General features: G+C 39.6%; 1 protein-coding gene across 2 annotated transcripts in view; it reads left to right on the forward strand.

The window, feature by feature from the left end:
* The window catches only part of PLCG2 (phospholipase C gamma 2), a 55,297-nt gene that overhangs the window by 1,100 nt on the left and 41,124 nt on the right, over positions 1–13,073 (forward strand). For both annotated transcript variants that reach the window (XM_018914675.3, XM_018914676.3), the window contains exon 2: positions 2,378–2,611. In XM_018914675.3, coding sequence (XP_018770220.1) covers positions 2,416–2,611 — 196 coding nt within the window. In that variant the 5' untranslated portion in view covers positions 2,378–2,415. The remainder of the gene's footprint in view (positions 1–2,377; positions 2,612–13,073) is intronic.

Raw genomic sequence — 13,073 nt, forward strand, 5'->3', positions numbered from 1 at the left:
GGTACAGGACACCTTCAAAATTAGCTCCTGTAATTCCTACAGTCAAAGGGAAAGAGTCGTGTCTATGTCTAAGCTGGAGCTTGTGGCATGTTTTGATGGTTATTAACTCACTTGCTGAGTCCTAGAAGTGGTGCTGGATCTTTCCAACTGAGGCTTAAGTAACTTTTCAGCAGAAGATCAGTGATGCTTCTGTTATACACAGCATCTTGTAGTTCACACTCTGCTGAGCTGGAGACATGCAGGTAATGGGCTGATGAAGGTCATCACAGAATTCTACTGCATGAATGGGTAGAAAGATTGTTAATTCAAGTTGTGCAGTGATGGGTGTCAGGAAGGCTGAGGGGCATCTGTGTAAGCAATTCCTGATATTTGAAGGTCTTATCCAAGGACTTCTGATAGTTCTTTTATTCTTAGGCAGCTTTCTGTGATGTGACTCTTAAAGTGGAGCAGGTAGCTAGGAGTGGTCAGTTAGGTTGATCAAATATTGCAATATTCTTTCCACCTTAAGTCAAAAGCTTGGCTTGTGACTTAGGAGTTAAGTTAGATTAAATCCACTGTTCTCTCTGGTTTCAGGAGAAAGAGCTCCTTTAAAAGGGGAAGTACAGTATATTATATTCAACAGAAACCGTTTAAGAGGCCACCTCTGAAAGGCAGTTCCTTTGTACTAAGGGAGTTATCTCTGAAAAAAACGACTGCATTGCCCTTTAGTAAATAGCTGTATTTAGAAACTTTTCTTGTTTTTCTAAATCATATTTGATTTAACAGCTATACCTTGTGCTGTAAAAGGCAGAGCTGATGTATGTTTTTTTATCATCTCTTGAAAAACTATACTCATTTAAAAGTTCAGTTTTTTGTTATTCAGTGTAGTGTTGCACAAATGCTTAATCCTTGTCCCAGATAACAGCTTTTTTGTTTTATTTTGATTCTTAATGAAAAGAGCAAAGTGAGAAGACAGGGTTTCTATTTTTTTATTAGAGAACAGACACTGTTCAAAGATTTTAATTTAATTGTTTATATTTCCCTCCTTTAATTTCTTATTTTAACAAATCATTGTAGCAAGATGACCATGGCTGTCTTTTTAGGTTCAGGCCTGTCATAATTTAAATAATTATCTGGTTATCTTCAGGTAGTCTAAAAGGATCAGTTACATTGTGGCTAAAAGAAAAGAATAAATCTGCTGTTGCTTACAGTATTCTAAGTTGTTCAATCCCTCCCAGCTGTAGGATTGGGATACATAAATTTTTTCAGTAGTATAATGAAAGAATACTCCATTTTTTATTAATGTAACAAGGCAATATAAAACACTAAATGATATCTGTATTGTTTTTTTTATTTTTTTGTTTTTTTTTTTTTTTTTTTTTTTGTTACCACTTCAAAGTCAGGGAGATGGCTCCTAAAGCAGCTGGTGACACGATGGTCCAAGGCAATTGAGTGCTGTTATTGAGAGGGAGCAGCAAAGAGCAGTCAGGAGACAGCGACACGGGGTGAGGGGGCGAGGGCTGGCAGAAGTCACGAAGGGAAGCGAGAAGTGCCACGGTCGAATTAGCCATGAACACGGAAACTGAAACTGCTTGTGATGGAGAGCAGTGGCCTGAGCAGAGAGGAAGAGAAGCGGAGGAGAGCCGTGGCTGGTGGCTGCATGCACAGAGCTGCTTTAAACCTGTCCTGCTCGGGGATTGGGATAAGGAGGATGGCTGGGAGCTGTGTGGCAGCGACCCCTGCGACTTGTGTGACAATGCTACTCGTTCATGGGTGACAGAGCAGCTTGCCGACCATCCTGTTTGTGAATAATCTCACTGAGGAGAAATCAGGATTGTAATTAGATGCAGTGATGTGGGAGACCAGAGAGCACAGCAACTTGCTAGTGCTTGTGAGATCTGCTCTGTACTCATCCCTCTTTTGGCTGTTCTGTGCCAAGATGTGTCCCAAGTATGTGCACACAAATATCTGCCACCCAACGTGTGGGTAAGAAAAGGCAGACTGTGTAGGAGAAACAGACCCATGAAGTTTTAAAAGTGCAAAACCTGATGTTTAGATGTTTCCTGCAGTTAGTGTTTGTATTACTCACGTTTTCCCTTCACTCCAGTTCTCAAAAGGACAGTCACCTGCTTTACATTCTCATGTGGGTCTCATCTAATTCTAATAGAGTGCAAGAATTGACACATGGATGCTGCTGGAACTGCCCTCTGTGAGGGCTGTTTGTACTTCATTTCAGGATAAACCAGCAAGAGTTAATGTTGGCCATGTACGTGCCTTGCATTTGTGTGGGCAGGAGTCTGTGTTAGGTATCTACATAAATATGATCTTTAAAGAAATGAAAATGCTGTTTTAAATATTGAATTTTCTCCCTTTTCTTCCTTATATTTTCTCTCTTCAGGACACTGAATACCATAAAAGTTTGATTAAAAAGAAAAAATGCCCAGAAAGACTATAGACTATGGAGTGATGCCTGAGTATGAGAAAAGCCAGATCAAAAGGACCTTGGAATTGGGAACTGTTATGACAATATTCAGTCTTAAGAAGAGCAGCCCAGAAAGGAGGACTGTTCAAGTCATAATGGAAACCAGGCAGGTAGCATGGAGCAAGACAGCTGACAAGATTGAAGGTTTCTGTGAGTATTTGCAATGTGCACCTGGACTTGGAGTTACTAATAAATTGATGTACTTGTCAAATATTAATTTAACAAGCCTTTTGTTAACATTACGAAGATTTTGGCTGAAAGAGTTTAGTAATTTGCTGACAATATTTTGAATTCTTTTAATGTAGACAAAGAATCTTCTGCAGCTCATTATTTAGGTATCTAACACTACCTATGTATGATTAACATGCTTTTATCCATAGCCTTGTCATCTTTGAATATGCTGGTGTTTGTGTTCTCTGAATTGACAGACTTTTCCATCATTGTGTTTTATAAATTCAGATGAGTAATTTTTCTTTACCACTACTATCAAAAAAAAAAAAAAAAAAAAAAGAAGAAAAAAAGAGAAGAACCAACCAAATGCCTTCAAATACAAGGCAACTGAATTAATTCACATTTTGGTATTCTTGGGCAATTTGCTGTCTCAGGATGGAAGTCATTGTTTAGGACCACTATTGCATTATTGGAAAGTACCAATGGCTTAGGAGGATGAAACTGTGCGACATGAGGTGGTTTCAAGGCCCTGAGCTGGCATTGTCTCTTTAGTTGGAACTGACTAAACCCATTATTTATAACAAGGTCAGGAAATAGAAGGGGAGTGTAAGGCTAGATAGGGCTGCAAAAACTAGAGTAGAAGAATAAAGTGAGACTAATCCTCAGTTCTTAAGAACACAACTGATGCTAAGAAAGCTCAGCCTGGGTTTTCTGTGATTTGTGCACCTCAGGGTGGTGTGATGTAATTACAGTGCTTGAATAGGACTATATGGTAACTTTTAAAAATTATTGTGAGCATGATTTTACTCTACAGCTGCTAAGTAGTATCTGTCCTCAATAAAAGGATTGAATGGTTTGTCTGAAATACCAGAATCATTTACTGGTCTTGTTGAGGTGTGGAGTTTTAGAAGGTTTTGGATTTTGGTGAATACACAGTAGGTTAAAAATCCTTTGGTCTGTAAGGTTGCTAAGACAGGCACTGAGAGTTTGCATGATTTTGGGATTGTCTGAGCAGTTTCTCTTCATGCTCCTGACTTAAAAGTATTAAATCTCTGCTACTGTTTCCATTGATTCCTGTCTCAGTCCTTGTGGAGACTGGACCTGCAACTGGAAATGTGATGTAGTGGAAGTAAAAGAATGGCTGTCTGGGAGGATGTTTTTATCATTGGTGGTGAAAATATGGTCATATTCAGTATTCTGGGAAAAGCAAACAGGTCTGGACAACCAATTAACAGGTACTCTGGATCATAATCTTTCATTGCCCCAGTTTCTTACTTGACAAACGAGGGTAATTATCCTTTCTATAACGCTGTGTGTGAATGCAAGTACAAGTGTATTGCTGGTCCTGTGCCAAAAAAGAAGTCCTGAGAGGACATGTAGAATTCAGCTATGAGAGCAGTGCTTGAATATTATTTAGCAAATAAAGCCTGGGTTTACACACAGAGCAATATGATTAAACATAGCAGAAAATGACCATTCAGTGAGGGAAGGAGACTTCAGAGTCCTCTGGCCAAACCAATTTCTGACCGTGTGTTGAAGTCTTGCTGCAGCCATTTGCACAGAGGGGGCAAATTTAAAGCTGAACAGGCTCTGCATTCCAGATGTTTGGGTCAACTTTTTCAGTCCTGTCTTGTAATCATCTTTTAGCAAAGCTTTCTGTGGCTGGTGTGTGTTTGTGTAATAATAAATTAACTAGTTTGCTCTGTGCAGGGATTTTAATGCTCTAAAAGAAGGTGAGTATTGTAATTTGACTCTTAAACCTGGGTGATCCACCAGGGTAATGCCTTGCTTCCAGATGCAGGCTAGAACAGGGACTATTGCTCCAGATCTGTGACTTATCCAAAAGCCATCTGCCTCTCCACAAAAATTGTAGTGCTGTAGCAGTTTTTTCAATTGAGCAACACTTCAGTGACGTGTATAACGCTGGGAACTTTAGGTCTGAAAATATGTCCTAGTCTGAAGAACAGATATGCAAAATACTCTTTTATTGGCTTGAAAAGCAGTGAATCTGCCCCAACAAGCTGTATTTGTCAGGTATTGTTCCAGAATATGATATGAACAGTTGTTCCAACTCACCATGAACTGTATCTGGTCTACTAGAAATGAAAGTCACTGCAGTTTGAGCTTGCTGACAGTGTTTTTGCTGAAGAGGAAGGAAGTATTTTATTTAGTTAGTTAGTTATTTGTATGTTGCTGTTGCTTTTTTGACTGAGACTCAGGCTTTCTTTTTGTTTGAAAAGTGGAAAAATGATGGATTTGAAGCTTTGCCATTTGAGAATTGAATGGGGTAGCCTCTTGAATGTGAATGTATATATGAATGAGCACAAATATATGCTGGTAGATTGTATTGACTTTGTGACAAATAAAACCCACATTTTTGTTTCTTGATTTTTTTTAAGTGGTTGAGGGCAGAGAATTATCATCTCAAGTATTATAATATATTTATATACTTATGCTGTACAAAATCTAATATTCATGATATGATCTTAATGGTTGCTGTTTGCATGTGTGTCACTCCAAAAACAATTAATATTCAGTATGAGTGGGAAAGTTAAGATGGTTTCCTGTTCTGTGTGTGCTATTTTAACTCAAGTTTGGCAACTGCTCTTTACAGAAGGCAGAAAACTCAATGTTAGCATCTGCTATGGGTTTGTGTTTCTAAATCTGAGAGTGAGGAGAGTTCTTTAACTTTGGGATTCAAAAATAGGCTGCTAATAGATGGCAAAGACAGAGTCCAGCTGCCCAACTGCCCTGTGTAGTGTTGTGAATTTTGGATGTCATAGTGCTGATTTTCTTGCTGATGGACTGTAAATGTTTGAAGAACACTCAAATTCCTCTAAGCCGGAGTTGATTATAATTATTACAATGACCTTTTCCAAGTTTGGTTAATATTATTTTGGAAATGATCTAAGTTAAGCCTCACAATAACAAAAAGGCAGCTACTCTTACTCTGGAATAAATTGACCCGAGCAGGGGAGAGATGTAGGATTAGCTATGGTTATATAAATATTTACACAACCCCACGGGCCCAAAAGTGGCACTACTGTGTATTTTAAATTGCATTGCTCATAAAAGGCCCCTTTTGTTGAAAACCTGCCAGCATATCTGTTTAGAATAGAGTGAAAGAGTTGCTAAAATTAAGGCTGTTTCCTGCTCAGTGCACATGTGTGTCTCTGGATGAGAAACTTCAGAAAACTCTTCCTAGATCCAGGTCTTTGGTGTGGTAAGAAGTGAGGATTTACAAAGGCTAGGAACTCTGGTATAAACAATCCTAGTCTTGTGTGGTTCAGATCACAGAGTGTCCAAGTACTGGAGATTTTACATTGACCTTTTGAGAGACTTGAGTTGCCATATACAAAAGGAATTTCTAACAGAAAGGAACTGGGGAGAAACCTGTGTTTTCCCCTATATGAAAGAACAGAGGTTGGTTGTGTCCTATTTCAACAGTAGATCAAGAGGCACAGTATTTCTGACTGTGCACAGCATAAATTTGAGGTGATGTTTTCACAGCCCAGTGTTAAGCAGTTAAATTCCAAGTTAAATTCCATCACCTGTCTACCCAGATAGGTATTTGAGACAATGAATTATTTTTGCTTGAGAGAAGGACAGTTTGGTTTCCTTGTACAGAGGGATTTGATTTGCTTGTTTAATTTGTAATGGACCCTTTTCCTGCAAAACGAATCCCTGCCTTCTGGGTGGGTAACTGTGAAGCTGCCAGCCTGATCTGTTGCAGCCTGTTGCCTCCTGATGGTTCTGCTGTGTGGTTTTATTGTGTGTTTAACCTTTACAACTGTGTGTGAGTCTGGATGGGTGCCCTGGGTCCCACCTGGAGGTGGTTCTGCCCACCTCAGACTGTCCCAGGGGGTGTTGTGCACACTGGGACAGCAGTGACAGACAGAGGGGAAGGGAGAGGTGGCCAAGGGAGGGCAGGGTTTGCCAGGACCCTGCTGAGACACTCGGCTGTGGGGCTGTCACCTGGGGTTTGCTGTCTGAGAGGACATTCCAGAACTCCCAAATTGTGGTATAGCATTTATATACACATGAATAAATTAAACCCCAAAGTTATGATATTTAAGCTTGTGGAGCAAGCAGGTGGTGTAAATCTCACCACAGGAAGCTGATCTGTTATGGGTATTCCATTCTTTCTCAGATGCAAAGTGCTTTCAGGACAATTATTAAGGGAAAGCTCTCGGTGACTAGAGTTGGATTAGTCACTGGAAAATGTGTGAGTTTCTGCTTATTCTTCCAAGAATCCCTTGAGTGAAGGGATGATTCACAGCCAGGAGAATTTATACTCTCAGAAATCTGTGGTGCCATCCTTGAATGTGCAAGTGTGTGATTCTCTGTAATACAAGCATGCTCATTTCAAGGAAGATTCTATTTGAGGACAGAAGATGATTTCTCTATTTTTGAATACCTAGGAATTTTTTTTTTTAACGTGAAGAGGTGACCTGCTTTTGTAAAATTATATAAACTGTATTTTAATCCCTTATCTTTTAGAAAAGAAAGATCACCTTTTTGTGGTTTTTTCATATTCTTTATTTATTACAAAAGATTCTATAATAAAAATATCTAGTGACAATTTAGTTCTGCAAGCTCATAGCAATAAATAGGTTTAAAGCATCAGAGGGCCATATTTAGAAAAAGTTATATATCAGCTGTGAAACTGCTCTTTCTGTATGCAGAGAGAATGGTCAGGGTGTAGATAAGGTGGGAAGAGAAATGTTAGTATTAATTTATTCTGAAAACTTTCTCAGAGGATGAAGTACCTGGACTGAGGAGTGGCAGAGATGCAGACATCATGTCAATGTAATTGTAGAATTGTGAAGCAGGGGAATAAGGGCTATACTTAAATTGAAGCTTTTGATGCTCGTGACTCACCACAGTACCACAATAGCAGCCATCTCTATTTTCTGCAGCCCAGACCTTTATTAATGCAATAGGACTATCTTGTGTCTTTTTTCCAGTTATAACAAAAACCTGTGTTTGACAATGCATAACATGTTATTTTAGAATTTATGTGAACAGCTCATTTCACATTGTCTCACTGCTCTAGTTTCATGTGTAATAATATTTTCTCAGAGTTTGCAGAAAGAAAATGCCCATTTTAAAATAAATTTGCCATCTCAGTGTCATTTGGCATTACCAATTTTTCATTTAAACTACAGAAAAGTGTTATCAAGTCTTGAGATTTTCTTCCCTGCTGAAAAGGGGAGATTTTACAGAATTTGTCCTTTAGAACATGATTAAAAAACCCAGACATAAAATGAACTTGAATTTTCATGTTTCAGAGGTAAAGGGAGTGTAAAAAATCAGACTTAGTAAATTGATGTTAAAAGTAGAATTAGAACCTGTGGGAGCTGCTGTGCTTTTTCTCAGTCTGTAAGATTGTCCTGTGCTTTCTGACTTTGTTACACTGCCAAGCAGGAATCACAGATTTCTGCCAAATATTGCACCTGGATATTTAATGGTCAAAGCTCATTATAGGAGCTGTGCATCTGTAATATAGTCCTGTAGATACCAGCACCAGATCAGGCCACATTCAACTGACAGGGTGAGGGGAAAAGCAGGGATCTGGAGTTTAATTTAACGGCAGCCTTCTGTGTGTTGCCACAGGCAGTGCTGTTCTACCTAACAAGGGTTAGGATTTTTTTTATCTTTGTTTTATTTTGTGAATTTTATCCAGCAGCATCTTTGGCTTGAAATTAAATTTTGATAATGTTGTTTTTAAAATCTTTGCTAAAATGACAGGCAAAGAGAGCAAATTTTTATGCTGTGCATCCTTTTGGCTGTCAGATACATATGAGAACTTCAAAAACTAACACCTAAGAGAGTGTGCATGCATGTAGCTCACATTCTTAAACATTAATTTTTTTTCTATGTGTTAATCAGCTGAGTCATTTGTTTAGTAGAATTTTTAATAGCAATGTGAATTTCTTCTGTGGTGGAAAACTTTTTTTTTTCCCCATTGGAGAAGATGTTATAGACATTTACAGATCTGTACCTGTCTGGGAGAAGTGATGAGCATCTATATATTCTAGTGAGGAGTATGAAATGAGTGCTTAATTTGGCTTGAATACTGGACTTGATCTTGCTGATTTCTAGTAGGGACCTTTGTTATCCTTACTGCTTGCAGATTTTTTTTCTGAATTTCCTTACTGTTTCAGTCTTAAAGTAATAAATAAACTTAACTCAGATTGAAAACCCTGAATCTCTATTTTGTCATTTGCCTTCTGTATTCTGAATACTATTAAAAAACAATATGTCATTGCAAAGTGAATTCACTTCTTGCTCTTTTTGGAGTAGCTTCACAAAGGAACATTAAAATTCACCTTTTTTTGGTGTGTTTTGAAATGGCTGTATTTCAGTTGTTAGCCAGGGGATCTTTGTGTAAGTCTTCAGCTGAGTACATGGAGCTTGGTTTCTGTGGTCAAATGAAAAAATGAACATGTGTAGCCTCTAGCTCCTTTCAAATAATGTCTTCCCTTTAGCAGCTCAGTTCTGCAATGTCTGATGCTAACTTACAACAACCAGACTTCCTGTCATGGCCAGCCAGCAAAATGGGGATGGAATGAACTGCACAGACCTCAGCACCCCTGTGCTGGTTGAGCAAAGTGAGTGTGAGATGTAGGTACTCCATCCTTTTCCCAGTCAGGTTTATATGCCAACATTTTTGTTTTGTTGCATGGAGCAGAATGTAAACTTTTATGAGGACGTATCTAAATTTTACCCTATTCTTATGCCATTTTGTGGAGTTACCCTTTAATTTTTAATATGAAAACAGCAGGCAGGTGTACAGCCCCTTGAATTCACAGCTCAAACTGGGAAGCACTGTAACATGGTGCTGTACTGTGAGAAGTTATGAATTTAGTAATAATTTGTTGTTCCTGTACATGCCAGCTCCGTGTGACCTGATTATGTATAATGCTGTGGGTTTAAAAGGTGCACTTCTCTAAACCTGATGTCAATCACTCAGCTGAATCCCCAGAGGACCCCCTGGAAAGGTACTCACGGGTGCTTTCTCAAGGTGCACCACACTGTCTCTCTGGTTTCATCCTTGTAGCTGTGTTTTCAGAAGTTCTGTGGCTGATCTCTAATGACTTCCTTGGGCTGCTGAATGTCTCAGTAAACATCTCTCTTTCTATGAGCTGAATTACTTTCCCTGCCACATCTGGGCTGCCATGCTGTAGGACATTTCTGCTTTCTTGTGACTTTGTCCTCCAAGAGAAGCCTTGCCTTGTTCCCTCTAGAGTCACAGACAATTTGTGTTTCATTGCTGCTCTGAAAAAAAAGAGGCTGTTAAAGCACACCTTGGTAGTTAATATTTAATTCTGCAGAAGTGAGAGCAGAGCCATTGTCCTCACTAACCACCATGAAGTACATTTGCAAAAGGCTACTAAAGTCTTTCTTCATTCACTAAACACTCATTTGCACGCAGTCTCTGTTGCAGTGGGCAGTTTCTCCCTTTCTAAAATGAAATCTACCTTGGAATATTTTGTAATGCAAATTTTTGGAACAAAAAGATGTGGTTCTGAGTGTGGAATATTACTATACATATATACATGTGAAAATGCAGTTATATTCATAGAGAGAATGGCCAGCTCATGTCTTGGTGCACCCAGCTTGGGTGATCAGAGTCCCTTATTTTCTTCTTCAAAACATTGCCTGTAGTTTCCCTTAAGTCTTCTTGAGACTTACTGAAATAATGCTCACATCATGATTTCTGACTCTGTAAGCCTACTCTGAAACTCTCTGTAGGCTTTTCCTTTTCCTTCATTAAGTACATGGCTGAGTTTTGAGCTGAGCACCATTTGTGGCCACAGCCACTGAAGGACTCCTGGGGAATCTGGGCTTTGAATCAGGAATGTTATCTTGCAGAACTCTGTGGTCCATAATGGCAGATTCAGGTAAACTTTTACACTGTTAATGTAGACTTTTCTGTCAAGAGTACCTCGATGAGTTGACAGCCTCTAAAGTTTTTTGACCCATGCATTTATTTGCAATCAGCCTGATGGTCCAGCCTAACGTTAGCTGACTTGACCAAAAGTGTTCTTGCAAACTCGCCTTCCTCCAGTGAACTTAAATGGACACCTCCAGCTCACAGAAGGTGCTCTGCTGGTGGCACTGGCTGGTTTTCAGCAGGGTCTATTCCCCAGTTCCACCTGTCTGTTCAGGTGCTGGATGGTTGTGTTCCCACCCAGAGGTAGCTGGTGAGTGACCATTGTGGCAGACAGAGCCAGAACTTCTGTCTTTAAATAGCAGTGCAGCTCTTGACATCGTTTTCTACCTTTGGATATCTTGTATCATGTCTTCCCCTCAGCTTGTCAGCACCTGCTGTAGAGAAATGCAGGTTCTGTTTTACCATCGACCTCTAAGTGTGACTGCAGGAAATGTAACAGGAATTTGTACCTGCAAGTGTGCGACTGAACATCATCGCTGCTGCTGGGTTATTTGCATGGAGAACAGTGGAGATGTTGAGGATCAAAAGTTTAATGAGTTCATGGCAGTAAAGAGCTCTGTCAGGTGCCCTGGAAGGCACTGAGCAATTCATCTGTGCAGTATTGGGAAAGTGTCTATGTAGTAGTGTAAGGATCCATTGAATTCACTGATTTGCCAAACAACACAGCAGCAGGAGCTGAAGTTCAGCAGCTTCAGGCTCTGAACAGCCTCAACTGCACATCCAGATCAGGGCCTGAGCCAGTGTGGTAAGTGAAGGTGCCTTGGAGTCTGGTCTCCTTAAAGAGCCTCTTGAGGGAGTTGTCAGAATCAATCCATGACTGCTGAGGGTGCTGAGGAGATCCCTTCAACCTGGTGAAACAGTCACATAAAGAAATGTCTGAACTAATTGTGAGTTTTAGAGTGGCACTAGACTTTTATAAACTGTTTGGCTGGGGGAGTGCTCTCCTTGTCTTGCTGGATGTGAGTCAGTTTCCCTACAGGACATACTTTGATTCATGTTTCCTTAGGGAATGTTTTAATCTTCTTTCACCTTTCTTGTGGAAATTGCACCTGCAAGTGTATTGGATTTGATTTGACTCTGCAAGATGCATCTGTCCAGGTCTGTGCTTTTTTTGTGCGTATCAGGCCCCAGAAATGTGTGTCTGTGAAACCAGGGCAGGATATGGCTCTGCAATTTGCATGTGGGATTGAGAAGGAGGAATGCTCCAGTACTTCAAGGCAGTACAAAGATAGAGTGTCTGAAGTGCTGTGCCTGCAGCTCTGGCATAGGTATGAAATTACATTTTAATTGTTCAGTGACAGATTGTGCTGTTAAAAAAGTTCACAGTAACTGCGTAACAACTACGTTGGTACAGTTGATTTACTAATCTGAGTCTGAAACATGTTGCAGCTTTTCCTGGCCTGCTCCTTTCTTGGTATAGTTGGAATCAGCCATTCTGGAGTTACTGGGCATCACGTGGAGGATGCAGAGCATAGTGGAAGACCACACAATTAATGCCTGGTGTTCATATTTCTCTTTTCTCCCTTTGATGCTCTACATTGGCTTTTCTTTCAATAATGTAGAGTAATACATCCTAACCAACACTATGAAATGTCATTAAAATTCATACAGGTAGTTTCTATTAAATTTTTTAAACTGCATTACATCTTTATTTCTGTAAAAATCTAAAGAATGTTTAATAAAACTTGTATTTTGTACCTGTTTCATTTTTTTATTTTCTAAGGAAATCTTGCCCAAATTTTGTAGGATATATAGAATATGTTGCCTGAAAATAATAGGGATGTTAAATTTTGAATTTTAGTTTTTTAATATAAATATTTCTTTCTCCTCTCTTTCACCCAGTTTTGTTCTCTTGCTGAACCATTCCTCTGTTTACTGAATGTTTAACAATTGGGGTATAGTGAAACCTTTTCTGAAAAACCAGTTGGAGAAGCAATAACATGTCTCTGCCTACAAAATCCTTGTGCCACTCTGTATCTATACATAGGTTCATGCAGAAGAAGGGGATGGTGGGATTGAAAGGCTGTAGTGCAAGGAGAAGAACTGCAGTGAGTGTGTAACTGAGGGGTGACATTGGGTAAATTTGTATGTTTATTTCAGAGGTCAGTGTGAGGTAAGAGCCCCTGGAAATGACAACAGCAGTGCAGGTTGTGAAATCTCTTTTATCACTGCTCCTAGTTTGTACTTTAAGAGGGCCTTTTGTAGTGTTGTTCATGTGTGTGGATTTAAAGGAGTCTGAAAGGAAAGGTATGATTCACTTTGTAGTTAAAACTGTGTTTTTCAGCAGGGATTTGTTGGGTGAAGGGAAAGCAGAAGAGGTGACTGGGCTTGCACTTGCCAGTGATTGGAATGAGGCAGCCTGGTGTGCAGTCCTGTGCCATTTACTGCAGCCATGCAACCTCCTCCCCTCTCCATCTGGGTATTTCTGGCTCTGCATTCTGATTCTTCTCTCTTGATATTAATGTAAATTCGAGGTGTAAG

This window comes from Serinus canaria, chromosome 11 (genome assembly GCF_022539315.1).
Source record: "Serinus canaria isolate serCan28SL12 chromosome 11, serCan2020, whole genome shotgun sequence".
NCBI lineage: Eukaryota > Metazoa > Chordata > Aves > Passeriformes > Fringillidae > Serinus > Serinus canaria.